Genomic DNA, 22753 nt, shown 5'->3' with positions numbered 1-22753 from the left:
GTACACCTACACCCACACTACACCTATCCTCCACGAGCTGCACTGGCTGTCCATTGGTCTCCAAACACGATTCAATGTTTTTGTTGTAAGCCGCCTGGAGTCCTTCGGGATTGGGCGGCCTATAAATTCATTAAATCTAATCTAATCTAATCCTTTGGGCTTGCAAAACTAATGGGCAATGAGGCCTCTGGGCTCCTTAGCAAGGCAGCAGAAGACCATCAGCCCCAGCCCTCCCCTCGCCCGAAGGAGCAAGTCCCCATTTACTACAAAGGGACGATGGAGGAGCCTCTGTCTCAGCTGAGCCTGCCCCGCCCTCTGTCCACAAAACGTGGCATCCCAGGAGCCACCGAAGAGAGGCTGCCAGAGAGAACGGCGACTCCTTCCCTCCGAGGAGGAGACAAACCACAGGTTCCCCATCTCTCACGCAAACCATCCAGAAACCCAGCGTAATTAGGCCTCATCAGCAGCTGCGTCCTCCCTCCTGATGAGTCCGTCTGGCTAAGGAGGGGCCTGTGTGCCCCCCCCCCTCGAGTGGCATCGCCAGAAAGAGCCCATCAAGCCAGCACTTTTCAGTCACATTTTAGTCTGCGCACCAAGGAAGAGGTGGGGGGGGGGGGGTGTCAGCCGGAGGGATCCTTGCTGGCCAGTTCCCCTCTGCCTCCCCCCCCCCAACCCAAAAGGCTGCCGGAGCCTTTTGCCCTGGAGGGGGGGCCTTCTCACCTGCCATGGCTCAGACCCTTGGGCTCCAACAGCCCCCCTCCACTGAGAAATGAGCCCCCCCCCCCGGGTGCCTGGATCATTGGGGGAGGGGGGGAGCGGCTGTTTGGGAGTCTTTGCTGGGACCTTCCGGGAAAACCCTGGGAATCCCTTATCCGCACCCCCTTCCCTGACTTGGATTGTGACCCACCCTGAGTCCCCTTTGGGGAAAAGGGCGGCATATAAGTGCAATGAATTCAATTCAAAACAACGGCTCCCTTCAGAAACTGCAGCTCTGGCTGCTATTTGTGCTGCCCAGGGAAAAGCGCCTGCAGGTGATCTCCGAGCCAGGCTGGCCGGAAGGTGCCAGAGGAGGCCTGGGAGGGTCAGTGGGGAGGGGCTGCCCCACAAGCAGGCAGGGGGCCGGGGCAGCCCCTCCCGCTCAGCCGGGAGCAGATGACGGCCGCCCCCCTTCATCCGGCAGGGAAGCTCTTGGGCCATAAGGAGCTGGACCCGGGGCCAGCAGGAGGATGTAATGCTGAGAGTCCTTAAGACACCTGGCTTCTTGCAGAGGAACGAACCGGATCCCAAGGAAGCCACAAGACCCCCACCCAGACGAGAGAAGCCCGGCCAGAAGCAGACTGAGCAGTCGGCTCCTCTGACCCCGGATGGCCCCAGGAGGAAGCCCCCCCCCCAATGGGCCCACCTCTCCTGGTGCTGCCAGAGATGTCAAGGGGGGGGGAGCCATTTCAGGCTCTGCCCCAGAGACACTGGGGGGGTGTGGGGGGGCTGTTCCGTAGCGGGAGCGCTGGCTGGGAAGTGGCCTTTCTGAGACCGGCGGAGGAATGACCCGAAGTGCCCCTGCTCAGACAAGGTAACAGGAACAATTTCTTTGGATCATTAAACCGAGATGCTCAGCTTTAAATTTTCATGTTCCCTGCTCTACTACAGGAGACGAACGTGTGTCTCTCTTCCCCCGGCCTTGTTTACAACGCGGGTGCAGCCCTTCCGCCTTGCTTGGGGCACAAATACATGGCTGCGGCCGCGGCTGCGGCATCTCCGGAGCTGGGAGCTGATGGAGGAAGACGGGAGCGGAGGCCGGGTCCTGGGGGCAACACCACAGAGGCCAATCCGAGGCACCAGGGCCCCTGATGAGCCGAGCCGGGGGGGGGGGGGGGGGACCTTGGAAGCAACCGTCCTTCCTTTCTCTTGCCCCAGCTGCCTCTTGGCCCCTTCCTGGAGGCAGCTGCAGCCCTGGGGAGAATCTGGACCTCCTCCCATCATCCTCTGCCACCCCCACCCCCCACCCCTTAGTTTGATTGCTGCCTTTGGGAACGTGACCCTTCCCAGCCGATGACGACCTCCTTTGCGGCTCAAACAAATGAAGTGGAGAAGGGAGATCTATTCCAGGAAAGTCCGAGAGGCTAAACACGCCCTTTGCTGGCCTCTCGCCCTAAGGGGCTTCCGAGCAAAGCAGAGGTCGCAGCCCAGGCTCTCCCCCTCCCCGTCCCCCCCCCAAGGTGGAAAGATCAGCCACGGAGGCCAAGCAGAACTCCCTCCCCATGCAACTGCCCCGGAGGAGAGAGAGGGGCTCCTGGGGAGCAGGAGGGGAGCCTAGGGCTGCCCCCAGCTGGGCGGAACCCCTCCTCCTCCTCCACAAGGGGCATCCCCTTGGGTGCAAATGGGCCAACGGCAGTTATAACAGGGAGACGCCTCCAGATCCCAACTCCCCAAATCAAAAAAGGGGAAGCATAACCCAGAATGGAGGGGGGGGGAGGAGGGGAGGAGGGAGAGGGGGAGGGAGGAGAGGGACCTCTCAGTTTCCAGTCTTTGCTTCCAGGCATCAAAATATCAACCATTTTTTTAAAGACAGAGTTTCTTGTGCTGAGAAACATCAGGAGAACTTTTAGACCTAAATACGATTCCTTCTCTTGCCTCCCAAAAGGAGCAAGATTTCGGGGCAAGCAGACCCCACTGGATAGATGCCCCCCCACCTCCCAGGTCCACCTGCATCTGTCTACAACCATCTTCCATTTCCTCCTCACCAGGTAAGAAAAGCTTTTGCTGCAGGCCCCCTCCCCACTCCCCCCCCCCGCCCAAGGCCAGGCACAGGGGAGCTAGGAGGATGCCAGGCCAGACAGAGGCTCTGACTCCAGTTTCTTTTATATGGGGGGGGGGGATTCCAGGTGCTGGTGCCCACTTTTAAAGCCCAGGGGCAAGCTGCTTGTCCCCCAAAGAGAGTCACCTGATGAGCGCTTGGGCCTTTTCCGTGGAAGCCCTGCCCCCCCCCCCCCTTACGTCTGGTAGGTCCCCCCCCTCCGTGCCTCCTGTGGGGCTCTGAAGCCCTGCCTTCCCCCCCAGCACTGGGAGATGGTTAGATAGTGGTCCATGGGAGCTGATTGGGCACCCAGGGCTGCCGTTTTTGTGCTGTTCTAACTTTGGATTGGGGGACAGCCCCCCAACAGCATCCCCCTCCCCCTCGGACAGAGGGAGAGGAGCCTCTGCTTTCAGGCAAGAAAAGGGGTGCCAGAAAGGGGGCCCAGAGGGAGACCCCAATGGAGACAGAGGGGGAGGGGCTCAGCCGCGCAGGCCAGGCTGGTCTCTGTGTGTGGCAAGACCTGCATTAGAGGATCTCTGACGGGGCTGAAGGCCAAACCCAGGTGCTCCTGAATCAGCCCCCTCCCCAAAGGCCGTGCCCTACCTGAGGCCCTTCCCCTTCCAGTCTGGGAGGCCGGATACTGGAGAGGTGGATGGTCTTGTAGTCCCCGGAATTCAGCTTCACCACCATGGCGTCTGCATTCAGCACCTGCACCACCTGGGAGAGGAGATGGGAGCAGGAACTGAGCCAGGGCATCCTGGGACGCCACCAAAGCCCCCCACCCACCCCCGGCCAGCCCTCAACCAGCACTGCCAAGAAGAGGAGAGCCGATCGGGGGGGGAGAGGGGGGCAGCCCCACCGCAGCTGAGAAAGCTGGAGCCCAGAGTGCCCCCTTCCCTCGTTAGCCCCCCAGCAGGCAGAAGGAGCAGCTGTGCTCGGCGGTCCCATCAGCTGCCACGCAGGCCTGCCTCCCTCAGACGGCCTCTGCAAGGGGAGGGGGCTCCCTGCCAAGAGCCCTGAGCACCCCTCCCATTTCCTGAGCTGCCCCATATTTTTCTCTAAAGGGTCTGTGGCTTCTTTTTCGGAAATGCCCCAACTTTCTCGCCAAGGCCTGAGAAACTGTGTGGACGAAGGAGACCCCAGCTGGCCCTTTTCCGTGCAGGCCCACTTAGTTAGCCTTTCCCCATCCCCCGTGGTCACCTCCCCTTCTGCCCCCGTCCCCTGCAATCGGGGTGGGAGCCGGGAGAGCCCACCTCCCGGTCCCTCCTTCGGGACGGATCCCACGAAGGAATCCCTGGGCTCCGGCTACCTCGGCCCATTCGGCGCTCCAAGGGATGGCAGGGCCGCCCCTGGCATCAGACGGAGGGCAGGCCTTGGGCTGATCTCTGCTTTCGGGCATCGCCAGAGGTACGGGCAGACTGCGGGCTCCGCCTCCCCCACTGAACCCGGGGCCGTTGAGGGTCAAGCGGGTGAAGGGAGCAGAAGAAGCGGCCTCAGAACCAACCCTGACGTTCTCCGGCCTAAATGCCCATTGCTGGGCTTTTGGGTTGCAGCTGACCGGCAGGAGGCAATCCCAGAGGACACTCCTGGCCGCTGAGCAGCCATTGGAAAAGGCCTCAACCCCACCCCACCCCGTCTCCCCACAGAAGCCAAAAAGGTTCTTCTTATTCCTCCACTCGTTCCATCAATCAACCCGTGTTCCCCCCACGCCTGTCGGTGACTCTGGGCGACACTGTGGGCCTGGCTAAAGATATGCCCCCCCCCATGGAATATATTTAACTCTGAGCTTCGACCTTTTTGGGCTGAAGATCCCCCAGGGACCCCCTGGCAGCCCTCAGGGGGGGGGAGGCTCCCTCCAGACCTAATTGGCCAACCGAGTAGCACAAGGCAGGCAAGGGGTGGAAGCCGCCCCACGGCAGCCATGAGCCCCCCCCCACTTTTCCAGAAAGGTTATGGGAGGTGGGGGGAGGGGGAGAACCCAGCCTTCTGTGAAAGCCACACTCAGAGGGGAGGCCTTGGGCCAGAGGAGGGACCGGATCTCCTGGCCCCCTTCACGGTAACCCAGGCAGGAAAGGTCCCAGTCGGCCAGCCAAATTCACTGTGCCCTCCAAACTGCCCTCCCCCACTTTTGCCTCTTGATCCCTCAGGGTGGGTCCTCCCAATGCTTCTCCCTCTGGCTGGTGGGGCAGCACCCCCCACCCCTTCCCCAAGGCCTCCACTCCCTCCCCCCCTGGCTTCCTCCCCCCACGGAGAGCTGCCTTACCTCAGGTGCCCTGAGCAGAGCCAAGGCTGCCCTTCCCCACCGAGGGCCTTTAACCTTGGCTCCTTTGGCCAGGCCCCCCAGCAGAAGGAGGCAGCCTCCCGGGCTCCGGAGGGTGAGCCCCAAGGGGGGCCAAGGTGAGTATGCCATCTTCCTTCTGACTCCGCCCCCCCCAAGTGCCCATGCAGAAGCCCCGGAATCTTTGAGGGGGAGGGGGAGCCCTGGAAGGCTCCCTGGGCAACAGAGCAAGGGGCAGGGGCTTTCCAGCCAGCCCACCCAACCACGCTGCCTCTTATGCCCTTAAAAACACACACCAATAGCGCCACCTGGTGGCCGTTTCCACTCTCCACAGCACCAGATGTTCCCAACAGGGCTGCAACCCCCCCACCCCCCTCACCCAGTGGGTGGGGCACAAGCCAAGCTGCCCCATAGGTTTATCTCACAGGGATCTGCAAGCCAGAGGAGGCTTCCACACAAGCAGCAATTCTCCTCCCTGAGGCCGTCCTCCTGGGCTGCCTGGGGAGGGCACCCAAGGCTGCCGGAGGAAGCAGGGGGGGGGGGGCAGGGAGCACCTGAGCTGCGCCCCTCCTGCTTGCTGCCTTTGCCTGTTGCCAGCTTTTGGGGTCCCCAAAGCCCCCTCCTCCCCCAGCCCCCTAAGCCCCCTGGGCCCAGCCTGCCAGAGGGGAGCTGTGGGCAGCCCAGCCGAGTGCCGGGCCCGTCAGGAAGGCCTCACCCACCTTGGCCTGAAACTGCTTCTCCTTCTGGTCCAGGTTGGCCGTGGGAGCCACGTAGTCCCTCCAGATCCGCAGCCGGTGTTCTTTGGCGTACCTGGGCCGAGAGGGGGAGGGCAGGAGGCTTGAGTGGGGGAGCCTGGCCCCAGGGCCCACCCAGCCACCCCGACTGGCAGGGGAAGAGCGGAGCATTTATGCAGGCGGGCTCTACCCACATTTGGCACACATTTGGGGGGCCCGGGAAGCGCTGTGGGCATCACACACTCACCCCTTCACCCTCCCCGGGGGGTGCCAGTTACGATTCCTCAGCAGGGGTGACAAGAGGCCAAAGTGCCCGTCCTCCCCACGTCCCCCCTGGAGGTGCTGTCTGAATGCCCCAGCAGCGCCTGGAGTCAAGACTAGGCGCCACACGGTCACCCCCAAGGTGCAGAGCCTCCCACTGGCTGACGGTGCAGCACCAGACTCAAAAGCGTCTCTAACCGAAACAATTTTGCGTCCATCCATGAAACCCCCCAACCGCTTTCCCCTGGAAGAGCCGGGGAGGCAGAAGGGATGCGGGAGGGAAGCGGCAAACGGCAGCTTAAGGCAGGGCCCGGTCACCACCCACATGCCTGGGCAGGCAGCCTGGGGCGGGGGGTGGGGGGACCCCGCGGACCCTCCCTGCCTCCAATTCCAGCCCCAAAGCTGCTCTCCAGCCTGCTCAGAGGAGCCGAGCACAGCCGCCCGTCCGGAAGGACCCCAGGCAGGATGACCCGCATTACCGTTCCGCGGCTCGCAGCTTCTCTGCCCCCCGGGTGTAGACGGCCATGGACCAGTCAACGCAGCGTGCGAAGCCCTCCTTCAGCAGCAGCTCCGTGATGTTCCCGTTCTGGGTGGGAGAGAAGACGGCCGTCAGGGACCCCCGGCTCTCCCCCTTTCCCCAGGCAGCTCCAGCCGGGACAGCCTCCCCCACCCCTCTTCAAGCAGGAAGCCCCTCTCTGGCCGCCCCCCGCAGAATAGGGCCGGTCCAAGGGAGGGAAAGGGGCAACGAGGAGGGCAGGCTGAGGTGGGGGTACCAAGGCAGACCTGCCCCGGCTGGTTCCGGGCCCAGAGGCAGCCTGGAGCCGAGTGGCTTCCGGGCAGAAGTTCAGGCCTAGTCGGTCCCTCTGCAGCCCTTCGTGGCAGAGGGGCTGCCCATGGGAGCCCCCCCCCCCGTTCTTATCCCAAGGATGCCATCCGTCAAGCGGTGCCTTCTCTGCCATGGCCCCTGCGCTGTGCCCGGCGCTCCAGCCTTGGGAGCAGCGCTGCGGAGCCGGTCTTCTTCTTTCCCCCTGCTCTGCACCTGCCCGTAGGCCACCCCAGTCATTCCCTCCTCACGCCGGTCCCTTTCCTCTGCACGGCATCTCTGGGCCCCCCCTCACGGTTCACCCCTTTGCCCCTCCCCCTCCCCCCTGGAGGTCTTGGGGCCACAGCCGCCCCCACCCCCAGCCCCCACTTGCCGGGTGCAGGATGGTGCCCAGGATGTTCTGGTTGTGGCAGCTCTCAAGGACGATCTGGACGTCTCTCTGCAGCAGCCGCGACTCTGTGAAGAACTTGGCTTCTGCTGCAAAGGGCTCGGGGGTCTCGGTGCCGTCGGCTTCCCGCTTGAACGTGGGGCACTGGGAGGAGAGCGCCAGTCAGGGCAGGGCACCCACAGCAGCCTATGCCACAAGGTTGATCACACACGCACACACACACTGAAGGCTACTGGGAGCCCAAGTGGGGATAAGGAGTCCGTCCCTTCTCCACCCCAGGGGCAGAGAAGGCCCCACAAGCCCCCAAGACGGTGGTGGGAAATCCCAGCCTTTGGCCTCCTCGCGGCAGGGAGGCAGCATCGGGGCCAGAAGAAGAGAGCCCCCGTCAGCAGGGGCCCTCCATGGCCAGAAGGAAGGCAAGCTGGAGCAGGTCTTGGGGGGCTGGGGGGCAGTTCAGTACAGAAGGCATCAGCCTCTCAGCGGCCCCTGGCACCATCGCCCACGGGGCCCTCTCAGGTCAGCTGTGGGGATCGGGGCTGGGCAGGGCACTCCTGCACCACCTTGGCCCCGTTTCTCCAAGGCCAGTAGGGCCAACCAGTGTGGGCGGGGAATGAGAGGCCCAACCCCCCAGCTGCTCTTTTGGGGCTCAACGTCCACACGGAGAAGCCCTGGCGGGATGAGTGGCCACCAGGGAGCCCTGAGCCTCAAGCTGACATTTCCATTCTGCCCCAAGCGATGCTGCCTCTCCCCACCCTCCCCCAGGGCCCTGCAGCTGGACCTTAGGAGGGCTGAGCGGCTGTGGGTGCAAGGAGCCTCAGGCTGGGTGGATCACCCTTTCCTGGACGGGGGTGGCACTGCCCCAGACAGACCCGGGGCACAATCTGGGGGCTCTGCTGGACCAGGGACTCCTGCTCAAAGAGCCCGGAGGCAGTTGTGGCCAGGAGGGTCTTTGCACAAGTGGGACCTTTCCTGGATCGGGAGTCCCTGCGCTCATCTAGCCCAGCCCCCGTCACGCCCGGCCTGCTCCCAGGCTCTCTGCAGGGGGAAATCTTTGGAGAGCATCCCAAGGTCCACCGGGGCAGAACAGGGCTGGCTGCCCATCCGGTTCCAGCCGAAAAGGCCAAGGACCCCCACCTTCCCTGCTATGGCCTTCTGACAGGCCTCGAAGGCCTGGCTGTGCCAACCAGCCTGGCACCCCAATGGGAGTGGCCCCCTATGGAGGAGTAGCCTCACCTCCTCCTTGGGTGCACTTGGCTCCCTGCCTCTCCATCCTGCGTAACTTAATGGAATTGTAAAATTTAACATCCTTATTTATCATTTTTATGTTTTATAGCGCATTTTAATTGAATGTCTGTAAGCCGCCTAGATGCAGCTCTGGTGAGATGGGCACACACGTTTAACACATGCATACACACACATGCATACATGCAGCCGGGATACAGTGGGGGCTCGGATGCTCTCCTGGCAGGACCCAAAGCCTGGGAAGCCCGAGTGCAGGGGAGGAGGCCGCTCTCTCGGGGCTCCGGGGCCAACCGGGGGGGGGGTGGGGTGAGAAAGGGAGGGAGGGAGGCTCAGAAGGGGCCACAGGAAGCTCTTCTCTGGGATTCCTTCCAGATGTGCTGGTGGCCAGCAAGGGGGAGGATTCTGCAGGACCACCAGCTCTCTTCTCTCCTGACTGGGGGGGGGTCCCTCCTCCTGTCAGACCCCCCCCCCAGAGGCTGGACTCGAGGGGGCCGCGACCCTCTCTTCTTCCAACGACCCCTGGGAGTGGCTGACCTTGATGCCGGACAACATGACAGTGACCAGGTAGTATTCTGGCAGGAGTAAGGCCCGGACGACACTCCCATCTCGGACGTGTTCGATGATGGCTGCAGAGAAAGACCACTCAGCGCCTGCTCTGCGCCCCCCCACCCGCCCCCAAGCCAGCCCCTCCCCACCTGCCAAAGGGGACTCACCGTTCACGGGCTTCTGGTGCATGGAGTCCACGAAGTGCCGGGGGTTCTCGATGGTGTACTTGAGGTCTCGGAGCGTGTGTGAGCCTGTCCCTTCGCTCCACATCCCCTTCTTGGCGGTCTTGGCCTGCTCCTCCAGCTCAGCCAGCCTGCTCTGCTCAGGACTAGGAGGAGGAGGAGGAGAGTCCTCCGTGAGGGAGGAGCAGAAGACCCCACCCAGTCTGGCCCGGGCAGCCCCCGCCCCCTCTCCCCCCTCTCCACAGACTAGTGACGACATTCCCAAGGAGCCTCCCTGGAGTCAGCTACGGGTGGCACTGGCCGGGCGGCCCTCCCTTCCTATCCGCAGCAGCTACGCTGAAGTCCCCGGATTCCCCCCCCCACCTCTTCTGCTGCTCCTGCCCCAGGGGCTTTGGGGCCTGGAGTCCCAAGGGGAGGGAGGTGCTGTGGAACTAGGCCTGGGGTTCCACCTTGTCTTCCACTCACAAAGACACACATGTTGCGCCCTGGAAGCTAGGAAGGGCCCTCGTGACTGAAGGGCCGTGCAGACTTTGTGCCCAGATCAGACACATTGGACGGGACCCTGGAGCCAGTCTGGAGCCTCCTGGGGGCCCCTGACTGGATTTGCACCCGGGAAGCTCAGAGGCTCACCAGCCGCCTCCTTGGGGTGGAGACCTTCCCCACCAGAAGCCCCATTCCCTTCCAGCCACTGGGAAGACCCTCCCTGGATTGTGGCTCTCCTCCTCGAAAGCAGTGGCTGCTCCCGCCTCCCCCAGCACCCCCAGCACCCCTGCAAGACTCCCTCAACTGGGGGGGGGGGCAGAAGCAGCAAGCCAGCCGTTGTGCCACAGACTCCTGTGCATGTGCAGAGGTCTGTCATTCCCTTGTACAAGCACAGCTGCCTCCTGGCCTTCCAGGCTCTGGGTTCCTCTGAGCCTTTTGGAGACCGGGAGCCCAACGGGGGGGGGAGGGGGGGCAGCACTGTCCATTTGTCCAGAGCTCTGATTCGCCCGGCACCCAGCCTGACGGGAGGCCCCTTCTCTTAGGGGAGCCTGTGTGGGGAGCCGCCCTAGAGGCCTCCCTCTGGAGCGGCAGGGACACCCCCACCCAGGGCCGGATCCTTCCTTTACTGGGCAGCAAAGGAGCCAGGCCCTGCCCCACAGCCCCGGAGGCCTTGGGCAGGCTACTCACTTATTGGCGCGGACCCCTTCCCGGCGACAGGCCAGACCCTCGGCCACCAGGGACTCCGCAATGTTCTCCCCGGACGTGTCTGCAATCGAGAGAGCGGCCGTAAGGAAACGGGAGGGGAGCAGGGGGGCAAGCCACGCCAGAGGACCCCACCAGCTCCACCAAAGCTAGCCCAGCACCCGTCACCAGGCGGCACAGAGGACGCCTGAGTCACCCCAGGCCCCGTTTGCCGCAGGGGATGGGTGGGTGGGAGAGCTGCCTTTGCTGAGCCTCTCCCCCCCCCCGCCCTCTCAGCCACTAGAGCCTGGCAGGCGGTGCCCCCTCCCATCTCAGGCTGACCCCTGTGGAGCTCAGCTTGGCTGCCCCCCCCCCGACTCTCCACGCCCGGCGCTTGAGGAGGGGCTGTTATCAGTGGACTCATCTAGGGCTCCGGGGGGGGGGGGGGGGGGGAGGCACAAGGCTTAACCAGACCAGAAATCAAACAACCTAAAATTAATGATTCTTAAAAGCCCCTTTAAAAAACAAAAACAGGGGCATTCGTGTTCCTGGGGACAGGGGAGGAGGGGGGGCATCTTATTCGTGACCTAAGGGCCACCCTAGAGGAGGCCCCCAATGCCCGGATAGGGTCTGTGAGGACACCCAGACCAAGGAGGCAGGACTGGCTGGGAGAAGACGGCGCCCAACAGGAGAAACAACCCACCCTCCCCGTTGGGCCCTCAACGCGGCAACCGCAGGAGGGCTCCAGCGCGAGTGAGGCCAGCACAGCCTCCTGGATGCTCCCTGGAGCCTTCGGGCCGCCTCCCTCCCACAGAGCAGGCCAACCGCACCCCCATCCGCTTGAGGAGAGGCTGGCCGAGGGCCCCCAGCTGCCCCCCTTCTTCTTCCTCTTCTTAGCAGGGCCAGGGGAGCGGGAGGGGCGGGCCAAGCGATCCCTGGGCAGAGCAGCCCCCTCCCGCCCAGAGCAGATGCTGGGGGTCTCCGGCTGCCCTGGGGTTTACCCACAGGGAGGGGCTGCTTTAGGTGGCTTTCCCCTGTGCCGGCTGCAAGAGCCTCCGGCCCCTGGTTCAGCCCAAGGCAGGGATGCCATCAGACCGGGACGGCCCCCGACTGGAGGAGGACCTCACCCAATGAATGGTTTCCAAGGGGTCAAGCGGGAGAGCCCCCCCCCATGCTGACCACAGACTCAAGAACTGCTGCTCCAGGATTAGTGGCTAGAGCTGCCCAGTCTCCAGGAGCCCCAGCAAACAGGCAACCCCCCCCCCAAACCCTGGCAAGCAGTCCAATCCATGGGGCTGAAAGCCCAAGCAGAGGAGGCCTCTCACCTTTGCCCAGGTAGACCATGCCGTACTCCCGCCGGGGAGAGGTCTTGTACTCCACGGAAAAGCAAACGTCTTTGCCAATCAGCTTCTTCCTCAAAAACTCACGAGCTGGGAACGCCCACGGCTGGGAAAGTAAGGGGTTAGCCAGGGTGGAAAAGACGACCCTCCCTCCCAGTCCCCCCACCCCCAGTGGGCGATCTCCCAGGCCCAGACCCCCCTCCTCAGGAAGCCCCCCTCAGCCCCAACACCAGAGCACAAGAGCAGGCGAGGCTGGCCGGGCGAGGGTGGCAAGGTTCACCCTCTCGGAGACCTGTCCCCTTCACAGGGCCTGGGTCCCTCGCCCAGTGTGAAGTGGGAGGGGGCTCCACACCCAACCCAGGCTTCTGTTTGTGAGGGGACTATGGGGAGAGGCCTGGGTGGCTCTAGGGGCAGCAGACGGTCCAAGCGCCTGTCCTCGGGGGGGGGGGCACATTCCCAGCACCCACGGGGTTCTTCTGGGCACTCGCTGGCCCATCACATAAGTCTCCGGATTCCCCCTCCGGGGCTTCTGCTCAGCCCAGGGAACCGAGAAGACCCCACTCTTTCCCTAACAAGACTGACTTTCTACCCTTCTCAGGACCAGCGTGCCCAAATCACCCCTGCTACAAAAACCCGTCAGTGGATCCACCCTCTGGCCCGTTCTAACCTCAACCCCGGTTCCAGGTGTTTCTGAAGGGAAAACCCATCCAGCAGCAGAGAATAAACCTCTCTGGCACCTGAGCAAAAGGAGCCCAAGACACAGGGGCCGCCCGGCCGGACGGCCTGAGTGGCTGTGGTGGTGGTGGGGGCAGCCACAGGGCCAGCAGCCCCTGAACGGCACCCACCCGGGGGAGGACCTGGCATGCTTTCTGAGCCCCTCAGTCCCATGTGGGGAGAAACGTCCTGTGGCCGTGGCTGATGGCGACCCACACTGGAATCTACCAAGGACTGGGGTGGGTGTGGGGGGACACAGAAACATAGGTGCTGGCATCCGAAGTCCAGGGGTGGGGACCCTACCTCGTCAGGGGTGTCCTTGCCATCCGGCTGCCCAGCAGCTGCTCGGCGTGCCAGAGTCCCGGCACGGATGTTGCTGAGATTGATCTGTCTCTCAGGAGGCGGGCCTCCCCGGGGCTGTCCCCGGACGATGATGGCGCAGCCCGAAAGGACCTGGCGAGGAAAGGAGGCGGGTGGGCATTAGGAGGGGCAGCCAAGACCCCCCCACCGCACAGGCCCCACTCACACAGGAAGCTCCCCGGGAGATCTCCCCCACAAGCCACTGCTGCCAAGGCTGCCTCCTTTCAGAAACGGCTGCTGCGGGTCAGAGCCTTCCACCTTCAGGCGGAGCCCTTTGGCACAACCTCCCTTCTGCCCTGGGTTCGAGGCCACCTGCCCCCCCACCCCCAACACCTTGCAAGAGCGCCCGTCGGCCACCACCGCTGCTACTTGCCACTCTGCCAATCCTGGCACCAGCCGCCTCCTGCCCACCACCCCAGGCGAGGGCAGCCTGAAGGCCTTTGCGCCAGCCCCGCCCACTGACCAGCCCACCTGGCTGAAACCTGCCCCGGAGACCCCGGAGCAGCCAGCCGGCGGCCCCTGCTCCAGCACAGACGCTCCGTGGGGAACAAGTCCCTGGGCGGGGAAGGGGCTCCGGGGGGCGCAGTTCTCCGTCCCCCCCCCACATACACTCACGACCCCTGCCTGCCCCGCAGCCTTTGCCAGGGGGAGCCCCCTCCTCCTCCTCCCTGGCCAGCGGCGGCCACGTCCCGCGGCAGCCCCGAGAGAGAAGCGCCCGAGAGCTCCCCGCTGCTTTCCCCGCCGGCGCTCTGCACGCGCTCAGGAGCCGCCTTTACCATCTTGACGATGCCGCGCTGGAGGGCGGGCGCCTGGGCGGAGCCGGCTGCCGAGGAGGCGGCGGCGGCGGGTCCGGCGGAGGAAGCCATGGCGCCGGGGGTCGCGCTGGAGGTCTCCGCGGGAGGCGAGGCGGCAGCGGCGGCGGCGTCCGAAGAGCGGAGGGAGGAAGGGGGCGGAGCGGCGGCTGGGTATTTAGCCGGGCCCGCCCCCCGGCGCACGCGCAGCACACCCAGTGAGCCCGACCCCTCTCGCCGGAAAGCCAATCGGCCGGCGCGATCCGGCGCCCCACCCCACGGGAGCCCGGCCAACCAATCGCCACGCCGCGAGGCGGCCAGCGAGGGAACGGAGCGTGTTCAAACAGAAGCGTCGCGGCGGGGGAGGCAGGACTTCCGGGTCACCCTGCCAGAAGGACACGTAGGCACAGAGCAGCACGTGGGAGACGGGCCACGTGGGAGGCGCGCCTGCGCCAAAGTCGGCCGGAGGGAGAGGAGGGTCCTGGCGCTGCACGTGGCTAGCGGGGGTGGGGAGGGGGGGTTGGCTCGCTTCCCCTTCACGGCGGAGGCTGCCCTGGGGGAGCGGCGAGGAAGGGCGGGGAGCCGCCCCCACCCGCTTCCCGAAGGCCCCTCCCTGGAGACTCCGCCCCTCCCTCCCATTTCGCTGGCTGTGCCTCCCCCTCCTCCCCCCGCAGCTGCTGCTGCTGCGCGACTGCGAGCGACCCTCGGGGGGCCCCTTCCGTGCGGGATCTCCCTGCAGTCGCGGTGCGGGGAGGGGGGTCGCACTGCTTCTATGGTTGCAGGTCGGGGGCCCGTTGGCTTTCCTGCTCTTCGTGAGCCGCCCAGAGGCTCCGCGAGTGGAGTCGAAATGCCAGTTTCCCAGAGGAAGAAACGCTCCCGATGGCACCGGTGGCAGCTGCCGACGCACCTTCAGCAGCGCTTGGCGGCTCTCCCCGTGTGGCTGGCGTGGCTGTTGGCCCTGCGGCGCCCCGAGGAGGAAGGGGGCCAAAGAGATCGCTATAAACATAACAAATAAATGAACCTCTTGGCTGAAGAGGCTTCTCTTGTATAGAGGCATGCTGAATTCAAAGGCTCTTCCCCAGTTCTTAAGCCAATGCAAATTAGCAATAGCAATAGCAGTTAGACTTATATACCGCTTCATGGGGCTTTCAGCCCTCTGTAAGCGGTTTACAGAGAGTCAGCATATCGCCCCCAACAACAATCCGGGTCCTCATTTTACCCACCTCGGAAGGATGGAAGGCTGAGTCAACCCTGAGCCGGTGAGATTTGAATTGCAGAACTGCAGTCAGCTGAAGTAGCCTGCAGTGCTGCATTTAACCACTGCACCACCTCGGCTCTATTGGGACCAGTATTGCTTCAAGAGGCAGCCCCCCCCAATGCAGTCTAGGACCGGCCTGGTGGTCTTGTTCCCAACAGTAAATCTCTGCAGCCCAAATTGACATGTGGAATCCTGGGTGCTCTCTTCAAGCCATTTTCTTACCCAACTAGGTAACATCCGAGGTGGGGCAGTGGTTAGGGTGCAGTACTGCAGGCCACTTCAGCTGACTGTTATCTGCAGTTCAGCGGTTCTAATCTCACTGGCTCATGGTTGACTCAGCCTTCCATCCTTCCGAGGTGGGTAAAATGAGGACCCGGATTGTTGGGGGCAATATGCTGACTGTAAACCGCTTAGAGAGGGCTGAAAGCCCTATGAAGCGGTATATAAGTCTAACTGCTATTGCTATCATCAGTGTTCTGCAAGCCACTAGCAGCATAGAGGACACCACAGGAGTCCTGCCCCTCCTTTCAAATGCCACCAGCCTGCAGAAACGTCGGGGGTGGGGTGGGGGCTGGGACATGGAGTGGGTAGAGCCTAGGCTTTTCACAGGAGCCTGATACTGGCTCACTAGCTCCGTTGGGGCGAGACTGGCACCATTCGCTCATCTGGGGATCATATCTGGGAGAGAACTGGCTGGAATTTCCGGCATCAGCCCCAGAAAGCTTTCGGGGAGCCCCTTTCCTGCCCCCCCCCCACTCCCAAAGGCTGATTCCTAGTCTAAGGCAGTCTCCTAAACGCTCCAGTGGCTGGGGAGGCAAAGGCTGCTGACCAGGGAGTAGGAGGTCTGCTGCTGTGGCCTTCTTTCGTGGTCTCTCGCCGGCGCAGGAAGAGCAACGGTTGGGATGTCCTCTCCGTCCATCGGGCTCCCCGCTGCCCGCACTCCCTGCTGCGGCCACGGAAGCCACTTGGGGAGCCCGCGCGCTCCTTCAACTTTCTTCCTTCGTGCCGAAGCGCCTCTGAGGATCAATCTCGAGTGACTCCTCCAAACGAGCCTGCTGCCTTCGGGGTCGGAGAGGGGGGCGCTGGCCGAGAGCATCGGGGGGGGGAGCCGAAGGACTGCAGCACAGAGCGCAGGAGGCTTTGCCTGGACTCGCCTCCTTCCTTGGAGTCCAACCGCCTCCGTGGCTGTTGGGCTGTGGGATGAAGACCGGCGTCCACCGCAAGGTCCCGGGCTGGAGTCCGGCGACGCCAAATGGAAAAGCGGCTGGTCCTAGGAATCGCGCCCCAGGCTGGGAAACGTGAGCCGCAGATGGGACAGGATTCTCTGGCTTCTTGTCCAGTTCAGCGGGTCCCATCGGGGCCAGGGGAGGCCGGTCGGGGAAGCTGGAGGACAGGCTGGAGCGGATTGAAAGGGGGCCGGCTTAGAAATCCCCACCTCCAAAACTGTGGCTCCCAAGAGAACTAGTGGTGGTGGTGGTGGTGGGGAACAGCTGTGGAGCTGAAAAGGAGGCGCAAGGCGATCCCGGCCCAACAGAAAGGAGTGTTTATATAGGCAGCGCAAGTGGGTCTAGCAGGATATCCCCCCCCCCAGCCAGTTTTGACAGTGCGGAAAGAGGAAGGCTGAGGGGTGTCTGGGTACACTCTTGTTTCCCCTCTCCTGGGTCCAGGGCAACGGCAGCTGGCACGACAGGGCCAGAGGAAGGAAGGGGAGCTGTCCCCGCAGCTCCACTGAGACAATTGGGAATTCTTCCATTCTGGCTTTCGGGGGGCCAAGGGGCAGCGCTCAGGTGAGACTCTGCCCAGAACTGGGGGCAGCCATTCCCCCCTCCCCAGCACAGATCAACCAGAGCGTAGCTGCACCGATCCTCTTCCGTTCTTCCTTGCGCAGCTCCAGCGCTTTATAATACAGCGCGAACCACCCCCACTCCCCCACCTGGCGCCCAAAGAGCTTCCGAGGAGGCTAGACGGGAGGAAGGCTCAGTTGTGCTGCAATGGTATCCTCCGGGCAAGTTTCTCCTCTCCCAGCGGCCAGGAAGTGCCCCCAAGGAGGGCAAGCGAGCCACCCGCCGCTTCACTTGGGTACCGGCTGCTGACGCTGGAGGGGGAGGCTCGTCTGACTGTTGCAAGGAAGAGCAACAGCATCTGGACCAGATTTGCAGACTAAGGAAAAGTTTTCCCGCTAGGAAGATCTGTCCGACGACGCAGCTTCTCTCTGGGGAGGCGATGGGTCCTCTGTCCCGGGAGGCTTTTAAGGAGGGCTAGGCAATCCCTCCCTGGGGTGGTGTGATTTTCCCGCATACTGCAAATTGAATTACCTTTTGCGGTGATTTCAAGTGTGCCACTGGATGAAAGTAAGAGATCGGGGGTTCCTTCTGATTCGGTGTCCCCTGGAAGCCCAAAAGCAGGGACTCCTGTCGTTCACGTTACCCAGTCAATGGGAAGTCTCCACAGAGAGTGAATCACTTGGAGGGTAGCTTCCTCCCCCCCCCGCCCCCAGCTTACTGGCCTTTCCTACCGCTTGTGGTGGCAAAGTGTGGGTCTCCGCCAGGGTGAAAGAACCGCCTTCCCAGTATCTGCCCTTGATCTCCCCATGGGAATCCCCCCACTCCCCAACAGCACAGGCTCCGTTTCCTCAGGAAGACCCCAAAATGCAGAATTGCAGCTGTATGCACTGTGCCAAACAGAAGGGAAGGGTCTCTTCTTTCCTCAATCAGAGCCAGAGCATATCCCTTGGGTCTCCACTTGCCCTGCTCGCCCCCTTCCCAAGAGCCTGGATTCAGTCCTCCGCCTCTTGCTGTTCTTAGCCCGCCCGCTTTCCTTCCTTCCTTCCTTCCTTCCTTCCTTCCTTCCTTCCTTCCTTCCTTCCTTCCTTCCTTCCTTCCTTCCTTCCTTTCTTTTGGCTCCCGGACTCCCCCTCACTTCTCTGCCGGTTTCCCGTGCTTCACTCTGCCTGCCAGATTCCGCCCACTTTCCCCTGCCAAGAATCCTCCAGGAGAGCCACCCATCCGAGTTTGCTTACAGAGCGGATCTTTCCCCCACTGCTGGCTAAAGAGGCGGGCAGAAGGAGAGCTGAGGTGCAGCCCAAGGGGGAAAGGCTGCCTGAGGCGAGGGCCTTGTCTTTTAGGTGTGGGTTTTACGTCAGCTTTGCTGAGCCCAGAGAGAGAGAAGCAGAGAGGCGCCTCCTGCTGTGCGCCCTAGAGACGCCTCAACTCCCGCCCGCCCGCGATTTTAGATCCCACCCTAGGAGAGGGGATGCTCCCAGCCCCATCTCAGGTTTGGATGCGGCGCAGGCTCAGCTCCTCTAAGGGAGGCCACGGGGGCCTAAGGACAGAGCAACCTGGTCCTCCGACAGGCGAGGGAGAAGCCGCTCCAGGCGGTTGCCAACTGCGCTGGGCATCCTTGCGCGCACTGGGCTCCCACGCTGTGCGGCTCCTCCGCTGCCCCCTCGGCAAAAGAAGTGTGGGAGCTCCGAAGCTCGAGGGTGGTTGGGCCTACAACCTCCCCCCCCCCCGCACTCGTGTGGGTCCCAGGCGAGACAGAGACTGGAAGGTGCTGCGACTCTCGGCGGCCGTTGGGGATGGCGAGGCGGGAGGGCTCCATGGTTAATGTGTAATTGGGGCCAGATGGTCGCCTGGGAGGCAGCCTGTTCGGTGGAGATCCCTGGCGGGAGGGGCGGGGGGGGCAGTAATGAGGGTCAATTGCTGGGCACCCGGGGCCGCAAAAGAGACTCCTGGCCCCACTATTTGCTCATCAAATATTTTCTCGGCCGGCTTGGCAGCGAGTTGATCCGTCGGCCGAGCCCGAAGCCATCTGGGCAAGTTCAACGGGGGCAGGACGCCCCCGCCCCCGAGCCAAATCAAAATCACCTCTGTTTGCACAAAGCAACCGCGGGTAGAGCTCGACAATAAAGGAACCTCGTCTTGGCTCTCCTGGGCCACCGCCGCGTTGAGGTCTCCGCCACGGTGTGGGGTGGCGCGGGTGAGTGCAGAGGGGGAGCCCTCCCTCTCGGCCACCCCAAGGGAGCGCACGCCGGAAGGTGGGTAAGGGCCAAAGGGCTGGCATCTTCTGGTGGGCTCTCTGGGTCTTTGGCAGGCGAGGGGAGGCCGGAGGAAGGCCGTCTCCAGAAGCGGCTGCTCCTGTCCAGCTGAGGCCCTCGGCCCTCGGGAGAAGGAAAGCCGCTGCGGCCGCAGCGCCTCAAAGAGCCGCGGATAAAGATGACGGCGGGCCGGGAAGGAGAAGGCGGCGGGGTTGCTGTCCGAGCCGCGCTGGTGCTGAAATGCCAACCGCCGCTCGGCCGGCGAAGCACCTCTGGGTGGCAGCAGGAGAGCCGTCTGGAGGCTTGGCGCAGAGCAGGAGGGAGGGAGGGAGGGAGGGGGCGCCTGGGGGCTTGAGGCGGCGGAGGCGCTCCACTCGCCTTCATCCAGAGGGAAGGCTCACCAACCGAATTCCCAGGACCTGATCCTGTGAGGTGGGGAGGTCAAACTTTGCTCAGGATGGTGCCTCTCCACCTGCCTCTCCGCGTCCCTGTTTTCCCCTCGCAGCCTCCAGGGACTTCAGAGGCTCCCATCCCCAGCAGACGCTCCGCCAAGTGTCTCCCTTGGCTCCGTGGGGGGTTCAGAAAGGACCAGCACAGGTCAGTGGGCACGGGGGGGGGGATAAAAGTGCAAAGCTGGTGGAGACTATGGGCGACAGTGGTGCCCAACTGGTATCCAGGTGCCACACCAGGAAAAGGCAAGAGGGGCACCAGTTTCTCGGTGCCCTCACCCTCAGACTCCCGGCAGCATGTGGGGACATGGCTGGAGTGCTGATTCACCCTTCCTCTTGAAGGCCCAGCACCGATGGCCCAGTGGCGTCTGGATGCCGTCCCACCCTGTGGTAAGCAACGCTTCTCTGACCAGTTGAAGCCCTTTGCTGTGCAGAGGAATGGGGAGACCGCCTTGGCCTCCGGTGGGAGCAGCCGGGCTGATGCTCATGGCAGCCAGGAGGCAGATCAGGGAGTGGGGCTTTGAGACAGGTGGCTTCTCCCATCATTTCTCCACCCAGCGGTGAGTTTACTTTCTGGAGGAAGGAAGAAGAGATAAATACCAAGGGTTGGTAGAGGAAACAGCTCTCCGGGGTCTCTCAGGGCAGGACCTTCCCAAACCTGGCCGGACAATGGAGAGGAGCAGCTTGTCACCACAGCTGGGGCTTCAGGGGGGACGGACTCAGCTGCAGATTGCACTGGCCTTTAGGGACAGGTCCAACGCTGACCCCACAGCAACATAGCTCCATTCTCCGGGGGGAAAGGCAAAGAACCCAGCCTGAACTGCCATGCTTCAGTAGGCAGAGGAGAGCGTGGGGGAGGCCTGCATTCGGCTCTGGGCGTCCTCTGAGCTGGGCAGCGTCCTTGGCCCAGGCGGGCTGGGGGTGTGGTCTGACCTGGCTCTTCCGCTGCTTGCAGAGCTCAGGAGGGTGAATCAGCTGGGTGGAGTCTTTGTGACCGGGTGCCCCCTGCCTGATGCCAAGAGGAGGAAGATTGTGGAACTGGCCCTCTGTGGGCTGCGGGCTGCCGACATCTCACACCAGCTGAAGGTAGCACCATGTGAGGGTGGGGGGGGAGGAGGTCCAGGGTCCTCATGGGGGGTGGGGGAGGCAGTGCAGACCTAAAGGAGAGGCTGCAGAGAAGACGGGGGCCAGATGGGCAGCAACGGAGGAGGGGTGCAACCCTCTTCTCTTCTGCCTGGTCCGAGTCTTCCTCCCCATTTCCTTCCTCCGACCTTCCCAACATGCCTCGGGGCAAAGGAACACCCAGGCCTTCCTCCTTCTCTTGACATGATCCAGGTCTCCAATGGGTGTGTCAGCAAGATTCTCACCCGCTACTACAAGGTGGGCATTGTCCAGCCAAAGACAAGGGCAGGCAGCCGGCCCCAGATCTCCACTCCGCAGCTGGTAGCTGGGATTGCCAAGCTGAAGCAGCAGCGCCCGTCGCTCTTTGCCCGGGAGATCAGGGAAAAGCTGGAGGCAGCAGGCACCTGCGCTGCAAGCGGGATACCCAGTGTGAGTTGTGGAGGGTGCATTGCTAACACTCCCCCCCCATCTCTGTGTGTTTGTGTGTGTGTGTGTGTGTGTGTGCGCGCGCAAGAGCAGGCATATGCAGCCATGCATCTATTTTGGGCAAAGAGAGAGAGAGCTGAACCCAGCTGCCTTTTTCTCCCTAGAAAACCTGCTTCACCTTCTCCCACCCATCACAGGCGCTGTCCTCCCCTCCCTCCTTCCATGCACTGCTGAAGCCAAGGTTGCTCCTGGGTGACAGCTCCTTTTGCCAGCACTGGATGGGTGCCTCTTTCGCCGGTCTTGCTCTCCACTGAAGAGGGAGCCCCCTCCCTTTCCGGAACAAGCTGGTTGCTTTTAAGGAAAAGGGGGGCGAGAGAGAGCAATGCTGGGCTGGGAGTGACAGAGCCTGCCTGGAGCGTGGAAAGTGCCCACCGGGTGGAGGCTCAGTGCCTCTGCCAGGGTCTGCCTGGCTGCAACTTGTCCTCAAGGGGGGTCTTTGTCTGATGAGCCCCATGAGGTTTCCTGAGCCCCAGAGAATTCAGCGAGTGGTTTGCAGCCAAGTAGAATTCTCTCCCTGGAGACCCAACACACTTGGCAACACGGGGGGGGGGGGGAGTTGTTACAAAGAAATGCCTCAAGACAGTTGCAACCATTTATGGCCATTTCCTTCCTTCCTTCCTTCCTTCCTTCCTTCCTTCCTTCCTTCCTTCCTTCCATCTCCCTTTCTTTTCTTTTCCCTTCTCTTTCACTCACTCACTGACTCCATCCTTCCTATCCATCCCCCCATTCACATTCATTTTCAGATATTCATTGCCTTTAAAATCCACCAATGTACTGGTAGACACACATGCACACACACACACACACGCACACACCCACACACACACACACCAACACCCACCCACACGCATTCACACAATATCCTTCCCATCCTTATTGCCAACATTTCTTCCTTCCCCAGAAGGAAACTGGACTTTGGGGGCAACTTAGGACACTAGGCTGGATGAGAGTGACAGTACAACCCCACTCCCATATTTCCCCAGAGGCTCCTCCTTTCACTCCACCCCCACCCCAGCCATCAAAGGGATCTGCGGCGGGGGGGGGGGGGAGCGGCCTTTCTGAGCTCTGAGTCCAGGCCTTCCGCTCGGGCTGCCTGGAGTGGGGCCCCATCACTCTGGGTGCAGCAGCCCCCTACTGCCAGCTCCTGCTAAAGGGCTCCAAAGTAAATTCCAGCAGCCACCAGCACCGGCCTTAACAGAACCTGGGTTTGTTATCCACTCCGTTTTCTTCTGCTCCTCCAGGTCTCTTCCATCAACCGCATCCTCAGACGCCTGGAAGCCCCAGGTGGGTCCCCCTTCCTGATGAAGCTCCCACAGCCAGGTAAGAGGGGGGAGGCTTTGTTTGGGGCAGGAGTCTTCTTTATCCTCCCTATTCAAAGGAGACTGTGTCTCCTCCTCCTCCACCCCCCCATGACAGCCCTGAGGGGGGCACTGTCTCCCTGTGGGATCTGCTCCACAACCCAACCTGGAGGAGCTCCTGCTGGTCTTGAGGGACAGGAGCACTGGGAATCCTCCCGCCTCGAACTGCCCCACTGGCCCTCTTCTTGCTTGACCAAGAAAGGGCCAGGTCTCAGTTTTGGGTCCCACCAAAACCTCTTGAGCCTCTTATTTGGAGTGGCAAGGAAACGTGGGCCCCACTTCATGAGTCACTGGGGGGGGGGGCACAGAGGCTATGAGGACCTAGAGTAAATGATGGAATGGCTGAGTCCTGAAGGCATCTGTCCGTAGGGCTAAAATCCCCCTTCCAGGAGCTCCCAGTCTGGACTCTCCCTCCCTCCCTCCCTCC

At 62.7% G+C, this 22753-nt stretch overlaps 2 protein-coding genes across 2 annotated transcripts in view; one reads left to right on the top strand and one right to left on the bottom strand.

Moving 5' to 3' along the window:
• The window catches only part of SND1 (staphylococcal nuclease and tudor domain containing 1), a gene marked incomplete in the record, with an annotated part of 47893 nt that extends 34117 nt beyond the window's left edge, over positions 1-13776 (bottom strand). The window contains 10 exon segments of the mRNA XM_087722591.1: positions 3398-3511; positions 5792-5882; positions 6547-6653; positions 7264-7422; positions 9055-9146; positions 9234-9394; positions 10419-10497; positions 11738-11858; positions 12770-12919; positions 13603-13776. Of these exon segments, the coding sequence (XP_087578717.1) occupies positions 3398-3511; positions 5792-5882; positions 6547-6653; positions 7264-7422; positions 9055-9146; positions 9234-9394; positions 10419-10497; positions 11738-11858; positions 12770-12919; positions 13603-13692 (1164 nt within the window).
• Positions 1-22753, top strand: part of LRRC4 (leucine rich repeat containing 4) — a 52591-nt gene that overhangs the window by 23708 nt on the left and 6130 nt on the right. The window contains 2 exon segments of the mRNA XM_087722482.1: positions 20696-20911; positions 22210-22288. Coding sequence (XP_087578608.1) covers positions 20696-20911; positions 22210-22288 — 295 coding nt within the window.

Source organism: Thamnophis sirtalis, unplaced genomic scaffold (genome assembly GCF_051295495.1).
Source record: "Thamnophis sirtalis isolate CommonGarterSnake01/CBP01778 unplaced genomic scaffold, rThaSir2_p1.2 scaffold_9, whole genome shotgun sequence".
Classification (NCBI taxonomy): Eukaryota; Metazoa; Chordata; class Lepidosauria; order Squamata; family Natricidae; genus Thamnophis; species Thamnophis sirtalis.
Note: the sequence above shows the minus strand (reverse complement) of the source record. Positions and strands in the feature narration are given on the sequence as shown.